This window comes from Panicum virgatum, chromosome 1N (assembly GCF_016808335.1).
Source record: "Panicum virgatum strain AP13 chromosome 1N, P.virgatum_v5, whole genome shotgun sequence".
NCBI lineage: Eukaryota > Viridiplantae > Streptophyta > Magnoliopsida > Poales > Poaceae > Panicum > Panicum virgatum.
Window position 1 is genome coordinate 63,215,565 of NC_053145.1, and position 22,751 is coordinate 63,238,315.

Below are 22,751 nucleotides of genomic sequence, written 5' to 3' on the forward strand. Positions count from 1 at the left end.
AATGCGGAGCTGTGTGGCGAAGCAGCGGCGGTGCGGGCGCTGCGACGCGCGGCGGAGGGAGGAGGAAGACGACGGCCGACAGGTGGGCCCGGTGCGGCAGCGACACGGGGAGGGAGAGGGGGCGCGCGCGGGTTGGGCCGCGCGGCCAGCGGTCGGCTCAGGCAGGATAGGAAGAAAAGGAAGGGAGAGGGAGTGGGAGTGGACTGGCTGGGCTGGGTTTCGGCCCATGCCAAGTGAAGTCCTTCTTTTCTCTTTTTTTTTGAATTCAAATCAAGGTTCAAATTCAAACTAAATTTATTCAAAGACTTTTAGGTGAACAGCAGGATTAATCTAGTATTCTTCTTTGGGTAATTCATGGTGTTACTAACATTTTTTGTAAAAGTGTTTTTATGCACAAAATCATGAGAAGATCCAAATAAAACCAAATGAAATTTGTTCAAACTATTTGAATACTTTTTATTTTATTTTAGTCCATTTACTATTTGGGATGTGACACTTAGCTTTTAGTAGGCCTTCTGTAGTGGCCGCACCCTCTGCTGACGTGGTGGTTCAAGAAATCGGTGCCACGACTGGAGCAGGCAAACCTTCGTGGAGAAAGAAAAGAATCGCACCCAAAGTAAGTTTTGGTTCCTCGCCAATTAAAAAAACTGCATGCAGTGGATTCTCGTAGGGAAATTGAGGTGGCTCTCATCGATTGAGCAATGAGAAATTATTTTATTGTACTGTGGGACCCATGACCACCTCAATAAAGTTTTTTTATGATGGCTGATTAGCTTGTAGGATCCACAAGTGCAGAGTGCTTGCGCGTGGCCAACGTTTTCTTCAAAAACCGGTACCACCACTGGAGAAGGCCGTAGAATATCAAATTCCGCCGTGCTATGCTAATGCTATGCCACAGGTCATATTTTTTTAGCATAAACGCCACGTCAGCGCAAGAGGAGAACATGAGGCCAGCGTGGGTGGGCCCCGCAAAACAGAATATGAGGTCAATTACTCAATTTGACTCTCTAGATTCCGGGCCCACTTGACATAATGGCTTACGCTTCGGGCAGCGGCAATTGACATGCCCAATCGGCCAATCATCCCCACCAGTCCACCACGGAATGTTCCGCGCCTGGCCTTCTCGACCGTGCGTCGGGGCCTCGGGGGAACCCCAATCCGCGTGTGGAGGCGCCGAGGTGGAGGCGGCGGCGGCGCGGCGACGCCTTCTCGCGAAACCCTAGATGCCGCTTCCCCGTCTCACTCGCCGTCGTCGTCCGCAGTGGGGCTGACCGCAGCCGTAGAGCTTGCGCCGCTCGCGGTCTTCGCCATGGCGGTGCTCGACTGCTCGCCCCTCCTCGACTCCTAGGCCCCGTCGTTGACTTCATCAGGTACCTCTCCTTCCTGGTTCGTCCCAGCTTCGAGTTGGAGCGTCTCCCCTCTCGCTATTGAAGTTGGTGGCACCCAGATTGTTTGGATTTTGTTCGAGATGATCTAGGGTTTGATGCTGCAGGCGTGCGGGCCGCCTTTGATACGCTAGTGGGTCTAGGATTTGCATGCGCTTGTTCGTAATCTCTTGCATCTGTTGCTGGATTGATGCCACATTGATCCAATTTTTTTCATGGATTTGGTTACCGTGTTTGGCTGGTGACTTTGTTTGTATCTGTTAGAATCAGAAATTGTTGTGTTTTGCGTTTGATTGTTTGGGACGGATAACCTAGGGTTTATGGTGCTCGCGTGCATGTGCCATTTCGTATGCAAATCACATACAGGGTTTTGATGTGTGCGTGTCTGTATCCTCGTGCTCGTGCCTATTTGGTACGATCAATTGTTCGATTTGTATTATTGAAATTATTTTTCTCCTGGATTGGGTTAAAGTAGGGTTTGGTTTATCTGTAATTCTATATGTGCAATTTTTGTAGCGTATTATACTCTAGTTGATTTTCTATCTTTGCTCAGCGCTGTAAAACAAGAATGGTAGCAAAGTGGGACTGACAGCATCCGGTGAAACTGAATTCCTGCCATAAACATCTCTCACATGCACCTTCAGGATTGAGCCTTCTAAGACAACTTGTACATGATGCCTTGGTATAGTCAAACTCGTGCCAACTGCTGCTCAAATCATACTGCTTATTTTATGATAAATTTCCCTGGGCCTTGTTGATGAGTTTTATTACTATTCAGTGCATAAACTTGCAATTTAGATGAATAGTAGAAGGATGGCTTGCTTGTTTCTGCCTTCTTACATTATCAATGATTACATGAGTTTTATGTGATGACATATTTTATGCCTAAACAAATTGCAATATCTCAGAACTGGACTATACATATTTTCTGTGGAGTACATGTGTTCATAATGGCAATTGTTTGCCTTACATTGATGCCAACAGAAATTCCTACCAAATTTGTGATCTGTAATGCTACATTTTTTGCCGTCATTGAACATGAGGTGAGTGGCAGAATTGTGATCTATGCAGACCTATGTTGGCATCAACAGAAATTCCTACCAAAGTTATGACCTACTATAGTTTGGGCTATTATTGAACAAGAGGTACTATATTTGTCTGATTGTAGTTTTGCTGATTACTCTTTTGAGGCAGTATTATTGATTCCTTAATCCTTATAATGTGGTAGCTGCTGACGCTTACCAAAAATTTGTCCATCCATATTTTTGTCCTGTTATTATCTTAGTCTTATAACTTATTTGTGGACATTTAGCATTTACAAGTTCAATTCAATGGTTGTGCAATAGCTTGCTCTTATTATGGCTGTAGGTTAGACTGCCAATGGCAGTCCCAATGGTAGAAACTATGCACGGTTTCCATAGTGTCCACGTCATCAAAAAGTCATCTCAAGAAACTACCCTACACAATGGAGAGGTCTTCACGCAATAAATATGATACTTTTTTTTTCTTTCTCTTCCTTCCGTTCCTCCGATACTCTATCCTCTTGTTCTCTCTCCAGTCTGTACCAAGGCATGCAAGCGAGCGCGGCGGCGCGGGAGCACGGCCGGCAGGCGAGCGTGCCTGGCATGCGAGTGCGGACGGCGCGGCAAGCGCGACCGAGCGTGGCGGCGCAGGAGCCTCACAGCCTGTGCGGCAAATGGAGGGCCGCATGCTCAGCTGCTCGCAAGCAAGCTCCCCCAAGGCCCCAAGTCCCCGACCGTGCGCCGGCGCGATGGGGAAGCACCGCGGCAGGCGCACTAGCAAGCACACGGCGGGGGAGCGTGTAGAGCAGAGCCCGCCTGGTGGCAAGCGGATGAGCAGGGCGGCACGGGCGCGGCACCGCCGGCGTGGCCGACGCGGCTGAGCGGGGCGGACACAGCCGGCGTGAGCGGCGACGACCAGTGAGATGGGCGCGGGCGAGCGGGCCCCTCCATAGAAACGTGTGGTTTCTTCCCAACGGAGATTTGATCGTTTCTTCATGCCTTGGGTGAAGAGAAGACTCGGTTTCTTCAGGAGGAAACAGTTTCTACAAATTTCACTCTCTTTCATCTTTAATTAGACTGCCACCTCACCAATTTGCTTAGGTGGCATCACATTTAATAGGGATAGAAACTACTATTAATGTCACATTGGGACTGCCGTAATGGGTCAAAACCCTGCTCAATCCCGTAAAAGTTCTATTAATATGTAGCACTGTTCCATTCTAAGTCAAATGATGGCCTGGGATGTTGGCTATATATCTAGAGTTAAGAGCAGAGCTTTTGATGGGCTTTCCAACTTCAGGTGCTAAAAGTGTGCTAACAGCGTGATGCAGCCTAAGTTTATTGAAATGTTTGTTGTATGCTAGCTGAGTTCTGTAGAAAGGCCCAGTCCAAGGCCAGATGAGTGCCTGGATTCAGATGAAATCTAGGGTACTTTCACTTTTGGAAGACTGATGATTTGGAAGCATTATCGAGTGTACATATGGCACATCGATGGCAACTATGTGATTGTTTTTTTTTATCAAAGTGGAAAATAGGGAAGTGTGCTAGTTTCGGGGTTCTATTTTATCCATAGTAGCAGTGAATGGCAACTGGGGTTAGATGGGGTGCAAGGGTTTCTACTGGGTCATGACCTGACAGAAGTTTGAAGTTTATTGCTCTGGTGTACTGGTGTTGGCTGCTGCTCTAACCTACCAGTACAAAAAGATAGGTTTGGTCCAAACTATATTTCGACCCAGCCCTTATAGAAATCTTCAAAAGGTAGGATTGGTCCAAGCCCATATACTACTTTTCTGTATTAGGTTAAACTAAACATGGTATGAGGCTAGTTATGTATTGGTGTATAATAGTCATCTGGTTGTGCTGTTATTGGGTCATATACTCTACTGCATATCTGAGCCTTTTGATTCCTCCCTCTATTAATTTATCTGCTTGTTTGGAAGACTCGAAGAGCTATCATAGAATTTTGGTTGTGCATGGTAGAAAGTTATGGGCACTTTGTAGGTCAGGTGTATATTTGAGTGGCAAGCAAGTCTATCAAATAAGTTATATTTCTACCAAATAAGTCTACCAAATAGCGGGCTAAGCTAATAGCGGGAGCTATGGCGGCTAAATTGCACATGGAAGCAAATAACATTAGTACGTCACTGTAACACCCGGTTTATAAAAGGACATAAACCGAGCAATAATATACGTGCCAGGATCAAGTCACACGTATATACAACAGAATGAACAGTATATCACAGCACATATCACGTAAAAAGATATAATAAAGCGAATACAAATGTTATTTATTACAATAATGACAAAATGTCTGATACAGAGTATGCGGAAGCGTAAAACATATACGATAACTCTCGGAAGCAGGGCGCCACAGGGACGTCGACTGGGAGACGAACGCCTAGATGTCCTCGTACTCCTGGTAGCTCCGGGTGAACTCTCTCGCGTCGGCAGGAACTGAGCAGCAGTAGAGTATCCCCAAGAGGAAAAAAAAAGAGTAGAGTAGGCAAGAGTGAGTACACAACTTGTATTCAACAAGTATAACACAAACTATGAGGCTCTAAGGTTGGCTGACTCAACTGCATTACCTTTTAATCTTGGCAAAATTTTATTAAAGCTATTTACTACAAGTTGATGAATTACCATACCCCAGTTATATAGTAATTAATCAGAATTATTTATGATACTACTGAGAACCAAACCAAACTAACCACCCGGGGAAACCCTCCTAACCAAAGGAAGATAACCCCACTAATCAAAAGGAGGATTTGGGCCGTTCATGACCGTGAGCACGGCTAGTATACCAGTTTTACACTATGCAGAGGTTGCACATATTTACCCACAAGTTGTGAGCTACGCTAGTTGTTTATCACACTTCCGTAGGTGAGATGGCTAGCAAACTCACTACGAGGCCTTTACAAAGAATCTCGTTGGTAAGGCGTAACCGCGAAGAGTTGGATCGGTGACGATGGGGCCCACCTCACGGGGGTACAAGCACAGGTGCGCAAACCAGGCACAAACCAAGCCGGAGGAGCAGGGACCATTGAAGCTTACCACCCTTTGCCCCGCAGGTAAGTTACTCCAAACCAAAAAGACCTAATTAGTAAGCCAAGACCGTCCCATTCCAGTCTTGTGGTAGCGCTGTTGTCTCAGGTTGTCGCTCTATGAACCGGTCCTTATGGAGAGTGGCCAACCAAGCACTAAGCACCGTGCTGGCCCCCTAAACCATGTTTCTAACAAAAACCAATTTTAACGAGACGTGAGCCCCTCAAACGGACCACTCTCAGAATTAAGTTGCATATACCATTAATCAAATTAATTAAAAAGGACCAAGTGTGTTATAGCGTGGCACCTAGCACAACTAACAAAAATGCAACCCAAGGGATATATATAAAGGATATAGAGTGGCTAGTAACGTCCTTATAGGCATACAGTATTAAAATGCAGTATGAAATTGTAATTAAAGGTGATATGTGGTGTTCATGTTATACTTGCCTTCCCCAAACTGCTCCTGCTGCTGCTCAAACTGATCTGTAGATGGCTGCTCCGGGTACTGGTACTGGGGCTCCTCAGATGGATCAACATCTATTCACGAACACATGGCCAAAAACAATACACAACATAAACATACATGCAAACAAGAGCTAACACTAAGAAACAGTACAACAATACATAAAAACAGCAAACAAAACTAGGCTAGAACTATTCTACGTGTTACAACGATCGCGTGGACATAAAGAACACCTAAAACGGAGTTAAAACGCGAAAACTAGGCCTAAAACAAGTTCTAGGGGCTTAACTGTAAGAAAAACATAGTTTCTGGGGGTTTTCTGTAAAAACCGAGGGCCTAAACGTAATTAATGCATAGATCTAGGCCCTGTTATTAAAACGACGTTTTCACGACGTGAAAACGACGTTTTCACGACGTGAAAACGACGTTTTCACGAGAAAACGTTCATGTGAAACGGACGTTTAAACGTTAAAACGTCCATCGTTTCATTAAAATCTACCCTCCATTCGTTTCAACGTTTTATCGTGCTAATAACCTTGGATCTAGGGTCTAACACATAAAACTACCAGAGCTGGACGGCAGGTTCTATATCTAAAAAGCTCAGGGGTCTAAACATAAAAAACAGGGCTTGGATTGAAATACTTTTGAGTACAACTGGACCGCGGGTTGAATTCAGGAAAACACGGGGGTCTTTAACAAAAGCGCCAGGCGCTGACCGGTACGCCGGGCGATTGACTCGGCTCGGGATGCACGCGGGCCGTCGGATCTGGATCCTGCGGCCTGGGTTGGATGGTGCGCGGGGCAGCGGCGGAACACGTCGGAGCGCGGCGGCGAACGGCCGCGGGGTCGCCGGAGTTCGCCTATCCGGCGCTCCCGGAGTCCGTTCGGGCTGTGGTTTGGCCGAGGGTGGAGTGCGCGGCGTGCGTAGTCCACCTGTGGGGTTAGTGGGGTTCGGGGAGGCTCGGAGTGGTAAGCGCTAAGGCGGAGGCGGGTGTGCGCGGCGGGGCATCGCCGGTGTGCATGCGCTCGGGTGGCTAGGGTGTGCTACGGGCTAAAACAACCATCGTAGCAGAGAGGGGAGGTGGGGTGTGGCTCACCGGGGGTCGGGATTGAAGGAAGGACCGGCGCGAGGACGTCGACGGCGAGGTCGAGCGGAGGCGAAGGGGGGAGCTTCGCGGTCCGGGTGCGGGGGTGCTCCTCCGAGCTTCGGATCCCCTCGAATCGAAGCGCCGTGGTGCTGCGGAGGTGGAACGTGGTCAGTGAGGGCCGTAACACGCTGGCGGTGTGGAATTGGGGCGGCGGGCCATTTACCTGCAGCGGTGCTCCGGGGCAATTCCGGCCCGAGCGGGGGCCAGGTCGAGAAAGGCTGGGCCTGGGGCGGTCCTGGGCTCGGCGAAGCTGCCGTGGCGGTTTGCTGTGGCTGGGATGTGGTGGTGCGGCGAGTCTACGACGGCACAGCGCTCTGCTCTGCTCTGAACTTGGAGGGCAGCGGCGGCTAGGGTTTGGGGCGGCGCTGATGGGAGGATGGGGAGCAGGGGGTCCGCGAGGCGGTTTAAAGAGGGGGCCCGAGATCTCGGCGTCTGCGCCCCGGATAGGGATCCCGCCGAGATTCCCGGCCGTGATTCGGGAGGCCGTTGAGTGCGGGCGCGAGGAGCACGGGGAAGCTGACCGGTGGGGACGGCTGTCTGTGGGAGAGCGAGCGCTGGACGGGCTGGCGCGGTGTGTTGCTGGCTGGTGGGCCTACGCGAGCGAGAACGCTGCTGGGTTTCGCGGGTGGAAGCGGGCCGGTGCGCTGCGCGGGTGGAGCGAGCGCGTGCGGGCTGGCCGAGGGGAAGCGGGGGCGCACGCTGGGCCGCTGCGCGCTAGGTGGGCTGAGTGCGTGCGGGTTGGAGTCGGCCCAGGAGAGAGGGAGCGCGGGAGCAGGCCCGGCTGGGCCGCGTGCTGGGGAGGGAAGGAGGGTTGGGCTGAGAGAAGAGTTTGGGCTGGGTTGGGTTTTGGGTTTGGGTCCTCTTTCCTTTTTCCTTTTCTAATTGCTATTTCAATCTAACTCAAACCAATCAAACTATTTGAATTTAAATTCGAATTTGAAAACAACCCTAACACTCAAACAAATAAAACAATGCTCCAGCATGAATGCACAAACATGTTAGCCCTAAAATAAATTTTAATTACTTTATGAAGCAAAAATAAATTATAAATGCAAGGCTAAGCAAATTAAATCCTAAAAAATTAAATAAAGCCAATTAAATTTATTATTAAAAGCTGAAATTTAAATTATGGTGTTACAGTCACCCTTCTCAATCAGCTATAGCGGGAAAACGGAGGTTATAGCCGGCTATTTTGCACATTGCTACTTCTCCATGAAAGGTCCAAAAAAGTATAAAAAGGAAAACTATCAGTTACAACATAATCATTTAACTGACAGTAATTGAGTATTGATTGTGTCCTTTAAACACTATTGTTGTTGTTTTTGCACGATTAAAGTTATCTGAACTGCCAATGACATTGTTTAGTCAGTTAAAAAACAATCCTAGAGCTGCAAGACTGGTTACTGTACCTTGTGGTTTCATTATGATACACTATTAGTTCTACTGGCATGCTGATACCCCATTCATTATACAAAGAGGAGTAAATTGCTCATGTATCTTGCATTATTCAAGTTGTACCACTATTCAATTCCAATGATTGACTTCCACGTATATGGTGATTTATGTTTTTTTAGAGGATATGGTTGGTCAAATGTATCATAGGATTTTCTGACCAAACTTCTTAATTAATAGCTGATATGACTGCACTATTTCAGGTACCAGAAACAAGTTGTGGACAGTTGATATCATAAAAGTGTGAGGATCTGTAGGAAATTTGAAAAGGTCTAATACCATTTTGTATCATCTTCCACATGGTGCTCCTACGACCTTATTGTCTTGTGTACTGAGCTATGATCCTGAGGTATTATTCCGTTCGTTCGTTCCATATATCCCTCATGAATTACTCTGCCTTTTATTTTTACGGAACAAAGTAGCCTCTCTGAAATTTGTTTTGATATATGAAGCTTTACCCTGTGTATAATCTGTACAGCAGCCATGTTCATAATAGTTGTTCCCACATATTTTGGGTTAACTTTCAAACTTCTACATGTTAGAAAGCATTCGCATCCAGTACTTTCCTAAACTTTGAATACGTTTGAATAAAACGTTTGGCGCTGTACAATCTCAAGATCCAGCTTCTTAAGGTTCTGCATTATATTGAGCTAACACTTTTCAAAATTTATAACGTAATCACAATGTGCAAAACCATGTCTGTATGGGTTTTGACATTCCTGCAATATCCTACAGGTTCAGATTGTGAGTTTCGAAGGTGACAAACACAGCCACATGTCTGATGAATCTGTTGTCCACGAATTGTATGAATTGGTCTCGACAACCGACGTCTCATCAATAGTATGGGCATTTGCAATTGAGCCATATGGAATAGGCATTTGTAACGTGCAGATACCAAGATATTTTGTTATATAAGGCTCGACAGAAGATAGCAAATAGCTTAAAGATTGTTCCAGCCGGCTTAACGGAAGAGTGTAAAATTGCTTAACGTTGTACTATGGACATTTTTTATGCGCTTATACGTTGTCAAGAATCTGAGCTTGGATTCGTGGGGCCCGCAAGCCATATGATACACCCAGGTCAACGTACTTTACAACGTTAGGACCAAATACGATAGAGTCAAAAAAAAGGACCAAATACGATCAACAGAACACATAACGGATGTCACGGACCCACTTACAGCCCAAAAGTGCGCTGAAGCCCACAAAAGAACCAAACACCAAAGACATGTCAGGCTGTGGCCCATCAGGCCCACTTCCTAACAAAAGAACAAGGCCCATCTACAGCCCAAAAGAATGACCATGAGCCCACTAAAGGCCCAAACGGATGAAACCAGGCCCAAATGGTGGAACGAGGCCCACCAACGGCCCATACCAATAAAAGGCCCACCAACGGCCCATACCAATAAAAGGCCCACCGACAGCCCAATAAAATGTCAGAAAACCCACTAACAGCCCAAACAGATGAATCCAGCCCAACTGTCGGCCCAAATATATGCTTCCAGGCCCATCTATAGCCCAAATAGTGGAAGGAGGCCCACCAACAGCCCATACCGAAGAAACCATTAATGGTCCAAACAGATAAACTAGACCCATCAACGGCCCATACCGGAAAAACTAGACCCATTGACGGCCTAAACAGATAAAACTAAGCCCACAAAGGGCCCATATGGACGCAACAAGTACCGCAGTTGGCCCCAACGGATACATGAGGCCCATTAACAGCCCATTCTGATGCTAACAGCCCACACAGATGCAACAAGACCGACTAACGGCCCGAACTGATTAAAACAGACCTATTGACTATGGATGCCTCTAGCGGGCAGAATGAAAGCGCAGCCCATTAAGGTCCCAATACGTGTCAGGCACATTAGCGGTCTAATCGTACGCGCCAAGGAGCATATCAGGCAATTCTCAAAAAAGAAAAAAACTTGAAGCCCTACAACAAAAAAAAGAAATCAGAAGCTCTTTTACAAATGGTATGTTGCTGATAGGGAAACAGAATAAAGCTGTGACAAGTTTTACAAATGTCCATCATAATTCAGGATAAGGTAGCTGTCGTGATGTGCAAACCCACAGTCGGGTGGCCGGGTGGCGTAGTGCACCCGTCTAAACCCAGAGAGTGAGTACTCGGGGGTTAGCTAGGACTAGTTCTATCTCGCTGGAAGAACACGATGAACACAGCAGGTTTAGAGTGGTTCGTGCCGCCGGAGCGTAATACCCTACGTCCATTGTGTGTTGTATTGCTTGTGTTTACTTAACCTCAAGAGAGTTTGAGAGATCTAGTGCTGAGTCCAGCGTGAATCTAAGAGAGCTTGAGAGGTCTGGTGTGTGCAGCGAGCGCCTCCCTTTTATATCTCAAGGGAGGCGCGTACATGGCCGTTGGGTCCCCGACAGGTGGGTCCAATCGATGTAGTATAAAATAACATACTGTTCATACATTATAGCGTTGCAGACGAATGAGATGTCATTCCTGGATTTCCTTGCCTGCCCGTGAGATTCCTCCGTCCAACATATCCATGCCCTGTCTTGTCGAAACGGTGTCAGAGTGTAGCTTGCGGCGTTGGCTGCAGCGTAGCTGAACGGGACGTGTAGCTTGCGGCGTAGGCAGTATGATGGAAAAGTGCCATGCCGTCGTATCCATTCAATGCGGCAGACGGGCTCTGCGCGGATGCGGCGCATGCGGCTGCACTGTGTACCTCGGTAATATGCGGTCTACAGTAAGGCCTGACAAAGACTGCCCCGCGTGCCGCGGCGGCAGAGCACGCTTCAACCACCCGCATTGAATGCGGTGGGTGGGCGAGTCATCCAGCGGAAGACCCGCGCCCGCGGGACATATGGCGGCTCCGGACCCCCCGGCGGTATGTTGGTTCTACGCGCGTTGGAGGTCCGGTATGGACGCGGGAGGTCCCGGACCCCTATGGGGGTCTGAGGCCTCGGCTGTTGGCTCGGAGCTTCCCCTCCTCAGGGACACGTGGCGTCTCCGGACCCGTCCCAGAGCGGGGAGCGGGTCCGGGGCCGTTGGCCCGGGGAGGCAAGAGGCTGACCCGTGGGGCCCGGCTGCTCCGCCCCTTATCGCGTAGTTACAGATGACTACACGAGTCCTGCTTTGCTGCAGTAGGAGTGGGTATCCCTGCTGCAGGGTACCGACAGTAGCAAAACTTGAAACCAGAAGCTCTTTTACAAATGATATATTGCTGTTAACAAAATTTACACATGATGTAAAGACGTTGCTAGAGTGGAAAAAGGTAAGGCATTTCAGGTCAATTCATGCTAAACTTTGCCAACAATATCCCCGCTTGCTAGCACACAAGCATTATTGTCTACCTTAGTTGCCTTAGAGGCACAGCTTTTACAATACACAAATTGCATAATTGCCTAGATCATATTTGTAGATCACAAGAAATGATGAAGTAGAAAAATGGCATAGACACTAATAAAAACATTATCTATATGGAATATGGTAACACAAGTCCTTACTTATATCTATGCACAAAGGTTTTGCCAGAAAAATATACTTCCACAAAAGGTCACTTCAATTAAAACAAAAAAGTTATTTTGTACAGAAAATATCACGAAATTCCAACCATTTATGGAAAATACAGAAATTATCTTTAAGTAATGGCATGAATACAAAAACATAATCTAAACTGGGTGCAGAAAAGAGTATATCAGATATTGTTTCACTTCCAGTAGCTTATGCATGATGCCAATCAGCAAAGATAAAATGAGCAACCCAGCTTTACTGAGCTAGCCACCATTAATGCTCACAAAGTCCTTTTCATTTCAAATGGGGATTCTGACAATAGCATAAAACACATTAATTATGATCAGCATTTATTGGCTCAAAGACTAATACATTTAAAACTACAATCCTTTATTAACTGAGAACAAGCAAAACTTAAATACATGAATGTAAACTAACAAGCTGCATGTTCAATGAAAAGCTACAGCTCTAAGCATAATTTTGACGGCATGAATACTTAAACATGCTTGGCATGTGATATGAGATGCTTGAATAATAAAATGTGCACTAACAAATGTAGTAAAATGCCTAATTTACATGCACTTCCAATCCTTGCTATAAGCAACAAAAAAAAAACAGATAGCTATAATCCTGCGTATGCTTATTACCTCTATGCTAATTTAAAGATGCGTGATTATGTTACTGTGGCATGGATTTTTCATGAAGAGTAAACTATTAGAATGAAATTCACAAGCTTAAGTTTGCCATATGTTCACTTCTCAAGATAAAGCATGAATGCCATATTATAAATGTTACAAAAAGACCTTGAAATTGAGAAAGAATCAAATTAATATGCAGCAATGTGATAATCAAAATAGTTTATGAGATCAATTCGATACGATGTGCATATGCTGGCATAAAATACCTACATGATCTGCTACTACTATTACTACTAGGTATGCTGAGTTTACAGAACCCAGGGCTGAAACCCTGGCTGCCCAAGTACAGGATAACTACACGGGCAAGGATAACTACCTAGATCACTTAGATCATAACAAAAGACCAAGTACAGGCATGCCCCACAGCACTGAAATGGGAGTCGAACACAAAAATGCCATGACCACCCACTCAACATTAACAGCACTATTTTATTAACCGCACATAACAAAACGGCTGCCATCATTTTGTTGTGCAAAAGCAGTTAACCCAGGGACATGTTATTCTATCAAAGAAGGATTAAATACAGCTGCCATTTTATATATTATACAGTTCATAATTGGATAGAATAGTATATTATGTACAACAGAAACTAAAGATTATCTAGCCAACTAGCAAATCTGGACAAGGCCTGGCAAGGCAACCAGGAAAAAATACCAACTAAAAATTTTTAATAGAGATTGCCAACAACCAGAAATTTCACTTTCGTCATTGAAAAATGTTGCAAATTTCCTTAAACAGCTACAAGAAGAAAAGGTGTATATGTGTTAACTAAAGAGCAGGTTATTGGTAGGCTTGCATGTCACCGTGGTTTATGTTATAGCCAACAAACACGCAGGCAAAGACTTAGTGTCACATTTGACAGTGAGATATTGACCATCCACAGTCATTTTTCAAAATAAAGAGCAAAACAATCCGGAAATTTTATGAAATCAGCAATTTTAGTCAAACATGTGTTTTGGAAAACTTAAGCGACATGTTACCGTTTGTTGCACATAGCACCGAGAGAAAAAATATAATAACAAGCTACCACTGAAACCATAATGCATGTATTCAACACAAGACACCAGTCCATAATCCTGATAACATCACAAACCAAAAAGTGCAATCCCATTTCTTAGCTTCAGACAGAACACAATTAATCATCAATGTTCCAATTGAGAATATGAGACAAAGCATAACAAACTCATGAAACTGCAAGATACAAGAAACCAAACTAGTGCAAGGCTAAAAAAGGACGCATCTAACCAGCAATTTCGTTCAATCAGGAGATGATTCAGAATGCAGTCAAACTCAATTGCATAGTCAATTGCAAAATCGCAAGAAAAATGAGAAATCAAGTAGCTATGAAACCGTGCATATGCACATGATTTTAATCTATGTAAAGGCAACGAGAAGAAACATGCGACAAGTAATAGACCACCTTCTCAAGTTCTCCTAGGCACCAAATCCTAGCTGCAATATGTAAGACGTGCATCACCCCTTCGAACCCATAGGCCTGAACCTTCAGTCCTCTCATAGTCTGAATATATGAACACAAGACTGAGGCCAACATTTGCCAGTGGAGCGAAGGAATTCCACCAAATCTCGACGCATCCAAAGCTTTTGAGCTACCCATCCATGTCCCGACGTCCGCCGAGGACCCGAACCCTAGAAGGCTAGATTAGCCCCCTGCAGCTCCCCTAATCTCCTTTCGCACCCAAAACACAACGGAAGCCCTAACCAAACACCGCATGGTTTCTCCCCTCTTTCCGCCCACCAACTTCGACTCTGACGCGCGCCCTCACATCGCCATCCCGGTCCCCTCCTATCTAGTTCTCACCGGCGACTGCAATCCGACAGATTCCGCGGCGCAGAAGGCGCCACGCGCTGGGGACCTTCCATCTACGCCGCGGAGAGGTGGGAACAGGTTGCGGCCGCACGGATCGGCCGGGGAGCAGGAACGGGGTGGCGATCGTCGCGTGGCGGAGGCCGTGGTGGGTGATGGGGTTAAGGCTTGGAGTTGTTGGAGCGTTGGAGACGCGGGCACGCGGCTGGGGACGGAGTGGCGGTTTCATTTTGGTACGGAACAACGAGAAGGGGTACCGGAATGAACTAGGAAGGGCTATACATGTTGCAATCATCAAACGACGCTTTGGCCGAGTGGTTAAGGCGTGTGCCTGCTAAGTACATGGGGTTTCCCCGCGAGAGTTCGAATCTCTCAGGCGTCGTTCATTTTTATTTTTTTTTCTGTACACGTCTCTGAACCTGGTAGTCGCTGTTCCAAAGGCAGTGTGTGTAGCGTTCATTGGCGATTGGAAGGTACTCGTAGATAGTTTGCTGCTTTCTGTACAATTAAAGGAATCCTTTGTTTTCGAACAAACAAAAAAAGCACATGAACGTTTTGGAGAAGGAAACTGTACTCAAGCTGTTTCTTGCGAGACATCTGTTTGTTCATCCTCATGCTTTACTCGTACTACCTCCAGGTCTTCAGCGTGGCCGAAGGGTATTTTTGGGAGCGCTGATCCACGGAGTGCCGGCAATGGCGAACCTCCACGGCGCTGCGACATGCTCGGGAGATGCGTAATCGATGCCCACGCGGGGACCAACCAGAATGGCCTCCGGCTCTGGCCCGTCCAGTACCTCCAACCCACCTGAGAGCGTAAACAGATCATTTCTAGGTGAGCGAAATGAACCAATCCAGCGGTTCTGGGTGATGTTGGGAGATCGGCCAAGCATACCGGGTGTGTAAAGAGGATGGTTCGACCAATCAGTGGATAGCCCCAGAGCTTGTCCAACCTGAATACGGTGGACATAAATCTTATACTCACACAGTTGTGTAGGACAATGAGAGAACAAAAACCGGGTAACCAAGGGAAGAGGCACGTACCTTTCCTGGCCCTGTAAGTAGAATTGGTTTCTCGGTCTGTTGACCTCGGCGCCGCTGAATAGTTTCAAGACCTACAACAATTTCATGAAATCAATTTATGTCCAGCTTAGACTGTTATGTATAAGATTGCATTGACAAGGCACGAGACGCTGAAAGTCTGAAACTACACAAAGACCTTTATAAAGGAAAAGTAGAGGAACTACAGCTTATAGTGGGAACAATGTTCAGTTAGTAGAATTGGATTTTGGACAAAGGTTGAACTCCAGTTGCCCAACCAACGAGACTTAATTTACTTTTCTGCCCCAAATTGGGAGCAACATGAAGAAGAAATGTTGGGAGACAAGTGAGGAAAAAATGCTCAACAAATCCTATGTTCCTACTGACCACAAAACTATCCAGTGGTACAAATTCCCATTTTCCCTTTCGAGCTGGGGAGATTGCTGCGACTGCAGCTGCAGCCAGCCAGTTGCTGCAAAAGCCAACAAGTCATCGGATTCTGCAGCCAATCGTGCTGCTATGCTGTGCAGCTACAGCCGCAGCATAAGTACAGATTAGTACAGATCTGGACATTCAATTAAGTACAACTTAGCAAGAACCATATAGGAACTTCAACATCGTCATAAGCCCCTAACATCTCCCATTCTACAAGCCAGCGTGTGAGGCTGTAATTGTAGCATATCTTATGGCCCAAGCAAACTGCATAAAAAAAAAGATGGAGCATACCCGTAACTGGAGAACATGACCGGATCAAAACAGCAGCACCAACACCCTCCATGTCAGCAACAACATTAAGCATCATGTGGAGCCCATAGCATAGATACACATATGCATGGCCTCCCGGTCCAAACTACACACAAAGGAGCACAAATTTTAGCCCAATCCCAAATTCCAGACCTCCCAAATTTGCCTGCTTAGAAAAGAACGCTGCAAGGAAGCATTGATCCTACCACTGGAGCAGTCCTCGCCGTGATGCCGAACCGGCCATGGCATGCGGAATCATTTGGCCTGTAGGCCTCCACCTGAATCAATCATTTTCGTTGCAGGAAATTTCGTCAGGATATCATACATAACTCGGTTCTTCAGTGATTTAGTACCACAGAGAAAGAGCATTTCGCCATTTTGCCAAACAAAGAGAGAAGCTAGTAGATAGGGAAATGTAGCGTTGGCGCTCTTGCAAGTTTGCAAGAGCGCAGCGCAGAGATTCTGAAGAACAGTAACCTCGGTGATGCGAAGGATGACTTCGTCGCGGCGCAGAAGCTTGCCGAGGAGGCGGGGGGCGAGGTCGAGGGCATCCACCTCGAAGAACTCTCGCGGCAATGCGCGCCCAATACGCGGCACCGCGTCCACCTCCAGCGGTGAGGGAAGCGGCGCTCTCGCCAACGCCGGGGCCCCAGCAGCCTCGGCCTCTCCGGCGGCGAGGCGGCGGCTCCTTAGCTGAGACTTCTTCCTGGGGGAGGAGCGCTTGAAGCGTGGGGGCGTGGGCGCGCCGGAGGTGGTCATCGGCGATGCCTCGCCGGCGGCGTTCGTCGACGGCGAGAGTTGAGGTTCGAGTCCCAGAGTTCGGCGGAGAAGGGGGTGCGTGGAATTGACGGACGAGATGGCACGGAGACGGAGGGATCGCATCGATGTCAGCTACGAAGCGTATCCGCGTAAAGGTTTCTGGCGAAATTCCTGTTTGACTTTATTTTTAAAAAAAACTGATTGACATGGCAAATCGATGTGGTCAGTAGTCGATAGCAAAGATTGGGCCAGTTTCGATTGATGATGAAGTCAATACAGTTTGCTTACATGCGAACCACTAAAATTGTCAACTACTAAAGCATTACTAAATAGTTGATGACGTTACGAGCTGAATCAAGTAGAACAAGCAATTTCTTGGAAGATCCACCCAAAATCTCACTATTTCAGGTTAGTTGATGAGATATGTGCTTAGTGGGAGTATGAATTGGGGTATGTTTGGATGAGTTCAAGTTAAATGCTAAATTTTAGCATATATTAACACTTATATACATACTAGATCTTTTTGTTGGATAAACTAATGTTAAAGTTAAAACGTTCACCAATTAGCAATCAGCCAAGCTAGGCAGTTTCATCAACAGTTTACCCTAGGTTTCCCTCTTGGTGCCGCTGAAACGATGCCGAGCACACCACTTGTGACTTCTGAGTGACTTTGCTTCTAGAACATTGTAGATTACCACTAAAATAGGATAAACTACAACTGGATTCCCAAACACCCAAAACCTCAAAGAGCGAACCTTAGAGGCCGTTTAGTTACCAAAAATTTTCAACTCTCCTTTGAACACATATATGAAGTACTAAATGTAATTAAATAACAAAACTAATTACACAATTTGGATGCATACGACGAGACGAATCTTTTGAGCCTAATTAGTGCTTAATTAGCTATAAGTGTTACAGTAACCCACATGTGCTAATGATGCGGTCAAAGGTCTCAAAAGATTCGTCTCGCGGTTTTCAAGTGAGTTCCGAAATTAGTTTTTTAATTAGTGTTCGAAAAGCTTTCCCGACATCTGGTCAAATATTGACGTGACACCCAAAAATTTTTGTGTTTGGGAACTAAACGCCCTTTTACGAAAAGCGAATTTACCAAAGACAGTCAGCGAAAAGCATACCGCTGTACACAATCGAGGAAGTCCAGGTAGCCGGACCCGGCGATTCTATGGAGGCCGACGACCGGAGGGCCCCGCTGCTAGGCGCCGGCGGCCGGCCCCCGTCTCTGCGGCGCCGGGACTCGGCTCGGTCGCTGCGCAGTAGCTTCCTGTCGCGGCTGCCCGACAAGGTGCGCCCCGCGCTCGATCCCGAAAGCACCGCCGACGTCGACCTCGGCCGCGCTAAAGGCCTCTCCCAAGGTGCGAGATCAACCAGCAGCTAGTCAGTAGCCACCACTTCCGTGGGGGCACAGGGAGATGCGAGCTTTTATAGTTTTATTCCTCACCTCTGCGTCGGTGTAGGTGAGAGAGAGTACTACGAGAAGCAGCTCGCGACCCTGAGAACCTTCGAGGAGGTGGAGGCGCTCTGCATGCCCGGCGAATTCGAGTCGGATGAGTCGGACCATGGGGCCTTTGAGGACAAGGAGCAGAAGCAGAGCGAGTTCGCCATGAAGATTTCCAACTATGCCAATATTGTGCTGCTGGTTTTCAAGGTAATTTCTCCGCGTCAGGCTGTGCAATTCTACTACAGTAGAACATGGGTACAGATCAGAACCGAAGACCGTATGCTGATCCGTTTGCGATTCGAAACTGGCAGGTGTATGCTACGATCAGGACGGGGTCCATGGCAATTGCAGCATCCACGCTTGACTCGTTGCTGGATTTCATGGCCGGCGGCATCCTTTGGTTCACACACCTTTCGATGAAGAGAGTGAACATTTACAAGTACCCAATTGGCAAGTTGCGTGTTCAGCCGGTTGGGATCATCGTCTTTGCTGCCATCATGGCAACTCTGGGTATTGGCATCTTTGCTATGGCAGATCTCCATCTCTAAGACTGAACTCCTGTATCTCGATATGTTTAAATTTTACTATCTGTCAAACAAATGCAATGTTGTTCAAGTGTCTGTCGAATAATTAGAATGAGTTTCTTCGCCAATGTATTAGGTTTCCAGGTCTTGGTCCAAGCTGTTGAGCAACTGGTGGAGAATAAACCTGGCGAGAAGATGACCTCAGAGCAGCTAATATGGTTGTACTCCATCATGCTTTCAGCAACTGCTGTGAAACTTGCTCTCTGGCTGTACTGCAAGAGTTCAGGAAACAGCATTGTCCGGGCTTATGCAAAGGTATCAATATCTGCCTTGACCATACTACATGAGCATACAATGACAGTTGGGTACATAAAATTTTTTTTGAATAATTGTTGGGTACATAAATTTTTTTTATATCAACTTTGTTATTCAAATTCAACTGTACTTGTGTCATTCAGGACCACTATTTTGATGTGATAACCAATGTTGTCGGTCTGGTGGCTGCTGTTCTTGGGGACAAATTCTTATGGTGGATTGACCCTGCGGGGGCTGTAGTGCTTGCTGTATATACCATTGTGAACTGGTCCAAAACTGTGTTAGAAAATGCAGGTACTTCCAAAACTCTTTACATTCCCAAATGTCATGAAATTCCAGAAATGCTTATTCGACCCATTTAAGAGCACCGAGACTAGGATAGCTGATGAAACTCAAAAAGGAAAAGAAAAGAAACCTTTATAGGAAAACAAGCTAAAAGTTAGATGGAAGATTGGTTATCCTCTCACTGTTGCCGGTTACTATAGAGATTATCATTATTGATCAGCACTCAGCAGAGGAAGATATGCATCATTAGTAGCGCTTTACGCTCTGAGTGCCTGATCAGCTTGACAGCTTGTGACTGTTTTTTCTTTCTCCAGTTACCCTAGTGGGCCGATGTGCCCCTCCAGAGATGCTGCAGATGCTGACCTACCTCGCCATGAAGCATGACACACGAGTCAAGCGGGTTGACACTGTTAGAGCTTACAGCTTCGGAGCTCTCTACTTCGTCGAGGTCAGTTAACAATTTAGCGTTTGAAGAACATTAGCAAACTTTTGTGTCCCTACCCCTCCTTCCCATCTCCTGCTATTAGTGTTGTGTGATCTTGTTCCTATGGTATGATATATTCTTGCAATATCGTAGGTTGACATTGAACTCTCAGAGGATATGCGGCTACGAGAGGCACACACCATCGGCGAAGCACTGCAGGAGAAGATCGAGAAGCTGCCTGAAGTTGAGCGGGCATTTGTTCATATTGATTTTGAGAGCACTCATAAGCCTGAACACAAAGTACGGAGCAGGCTGCCAGCTACTGATCCTTGAGAGATTTTCACATACTCGTGTAAGATGTTGGATTTAACTAAGAGCATCATGCTGTCTTTTAACGTCTTTGAACGCAACGGGGTTCAGCGATAAACTCAATGATAAAATTTAATTTCCTTTCCACCTGTAAAATAAGGGCTGCACGGATGCCTTACGGGAGTAATGCAGGATATAACCTGTAAAATACCGACAGCTGGCGCGCCAGGTAGGGGATTCGGAGAGTTCACCAACGAATTCGATGGCCGGATCAAGCAACGCCAACAGCGTCCCAGAAGGCACGACTTTCGTTTTCGGTTCCTGGGCTTGCACGGCTGATGGAACGGGAGGCTTTTCCAGCCACCTGGTCACGCTTAACTCGCCTAAATCGAAAATCCGCTCCCAACTCGCCGGCATCCGCGAGTCCGCGGATCTCGATGAGAAAAGAGTTCTACCTGAACTCGACTTGGGCAACCCAGTAAACGTGACAACTCAAAACCGAACTCTTGGTTTGGTCGAGTTCGACACAAATTCTGACTCCGAAAAGCCTTACTTTTCCAAAACTCTTGGAAAATACCTGGCTCATCTGAAGACAATCAAGCGCCCCAAGATCAAAAGCTCATAACTACTCGCTGGAGTAGATCGAGTTTCACGATCAATCGAGGGCTGCATTAAACTCGCAGAACTGCTCTCAGCCCATCTGCGCTACAGCAGAACCCTAACGCACCAAACCCGCCGCAGAAGAGGTCGGGCGACATGCTCTCAGGGATCGATCGGGTAAGTTCAAAACTTGCTAACTGCATTAAGGTAGCTGAAAGCACTCTGCAAAACAAAGAGCAGAAATCAGGAGGAGGAATCTGCGGGGGAGCTTGTAAGACAAACCCCCGGCTTGTTTGGATAGGACCATCTATCCCCATAATACCTCAGAGCCCTTCACCGAAACCTGCTCACACTCGAACTCCGAAACCAGTCGAGTCCAAGTTCGATCAGGACTTTGACCGCATCATGAACAGTCTCGAGAACTTTGAACCATTTGACGATCTTGAAGAGTGGTCAGATAATTTCGAGCTGTTCATGGACGTCATGGCCAAACCAACTGAGCATGCCGACGCTCTTTGGGAACTGGCCAAGCTTAAAAAAGAAAAAGCCAAGGCCCCAGAACAATACAGCGACTCAATCTATGACAAACCCTGGATTAAGGAGCATGAGGGGCTAACTCCTACTCAATCATGGCTACACTGGATGAACGAGAACGCTCTCTGTATAGAGATGGGCATACCGCTCCTCGCTCACCTAAAGCATACATACTCAAAAATCGGTGGGCTAACCGACTCCGTATCCGAGTACTCCTCCGACCCGGAGGAACAACTGGACGACCTAATCCAGTATAGTAAGCAAGTCGAGTCCAACTCGGCTAAGAACCTCAAGTCAGATCAAGACTCCCTCCCTAACCTGATTATATATGCAACGCCGCAAGGACGGACAGTGCACCTCAGGAAGGCACAAGATCCCAGCGCTTCTGCCTCACAGCTAGCTGATCTGCCTTACCAACATAGCACTCCTTTAGACACGTCCTCAAGCAAACAAGATCAAGAAATTCAAGACCTCTGTCATGAAATCCTCATGGTTCGTATCGCAGAAGAACATGAGGGCGATCCCACGGAGCGTCTCAACCTCGACGACTACAATTCTAATGATTTCAATGAGTACCTTTCCGGCAGGATGGAAACTAGTCCTCCTACAATCACAGAAGCCCAAGTCACTACCAAGGAGGATCTACCTGCTCCCCCTCCCCCAACGGTGACCGTCACCATCCAACTGGACAAACAGCATCCAGCAGAAGATCTCTATGAACGTCGTCGCCTGCTCAACCAGAAGAGGGCGTTCAGGCGTCAGCGCCTCGCTAACACCCTACAAGAACAACAAGGCGACAACTACGACTACTCCAACTACGACCTCCGCAGCGTGATCAACGTTAGGCGCGACGTGCGCAAAATCATCATCTCAAGGAGAAAGGAACGGGAGGAAGTCGAGGTATACATCCCTTCTTCTAACTACCGCATCCCGCCAAGGGCTTCCGCTCCCTTCAAGAAGCACAAGCCGGCAACCATCAATAACCGCCCTCAGGGTAAACCATGCACCCAGCATCAAGGTGAATCGTCTCAGAGCGGAAACAGGATCAACAAAGTACTGCTACGCAAGTGCTTTATCCACACAAAGAGCTCTCACACGATCTTCCAGTGTGACTCACTCCGCAAGGCCCTTGGGGCACCTCTCCTGAAGGAGACACCACCGATAAATCTAGTCGACCTCTGCATCGACTAGTTCTACCTTGAATTTAGTCGATCATCATATCGACTAAGTTCCTTCTT

General features: G+C 46.9%; 2 protein-coding genes, 1 long non-coding RNA gene and 1 other non-coding gene across 5 annotated transcripts; 3 read left to right on the plus strand and 1 right to left on the minus strand.

The window, feature by feature from the left end:
* The first annotated feature begins 1,067 nt into the window (after positions 1 to 1,067).
* Positions 1,068 to 9,550, plus strand: LOC120657345. Its single transcript, XR_005668135.1, has 3 exons — positions 1,068 to 1,370; positions 8,719 to 8,864; positions 9,251 to 9,550. It is a non-coding gene; the product is annotated as an uncharacterized LOC120657345 (long non-coding RNA).
* Positions 9,551 to 14,825: 5,275 nt separating this feature from the next.
* TRNAS-GCU lies at positions 14,826 to 14,907 on the plus strand. Its single transcript has one exon. It is a non-coding gene; the product is annotated as a tRNA-Ser (tRNA).
* A 77-nt stretch (positions 14,908 to 14,984) lies between these two features.
* On the minus strand, positions 14,985 to 18,348 carry LOC120657347 (DNA-3-methyladenine glycosylase-like). Of its 2 annotated transcripts, XM_039935648.1 has the most exons (7): positions 18,200 to 18,348; positions 16,785 to 17,237; positions 16,514 to 16,585; positions 16,290 to 16,413; positions 15,567 to 15,637; positions 15,418 to 15,475; positions 15,000 to 15,330 (listed from the first exon to the last, which is right to left on the minus strand). In XM_039935648.1, exons 2-7 carry the CDS (start codon positions 17,187 to 17,189, stop codon positions 15,167 to 15,169), a joined length of 894 nt encoding a protein of 297 aa, XP_039791582.1. In that variant the 5' UTR covers positions 17,190 to 17,237; positions 18,200 to 18,348; the 3' UTR covers positions 15,000 to 15,166. The 2 variants fall into 2 exon arrangements, with proteins under 2 accessions (XP_039791581.1, XP_039791582.1); XM_039935647.1 differs by lacking the exon at positions 18,200 to 18,348 and having other exon boundaries at positions 14,985 to 15,330; positions 16,785 to 17,821.
* On the plus strand, positions 18,179 to 20,535 carry LOC120657346 (metal tolerance protein 3-like). Its single transcript, XM_039935646.1, has 7 exons — positions 18,179 to 18,436; positions 18,539 to 18,729; positions 18,834 to 19,032; positions 19,183 to 19,361; positions 19,505 to 19,655; positions 19,961 to 20,094; positions 20,224 to 20,535. The coding sequence occupies exons 1-7, from the start codon at positions 18,247 to 18,249 to the stop codon at positions 20,401 to 20,403; spliced, it is 1,224 nt and encodes a 407-aa protein (XP_039791580.1). The 5' UTR covers positions 18,179 to 18,246; the 3' UTR covers positions 20,404 to 20,535.
* The last annotated feature ends 2,216 nt before the right edge of the window (positions 20,536 to 22,751 follow it).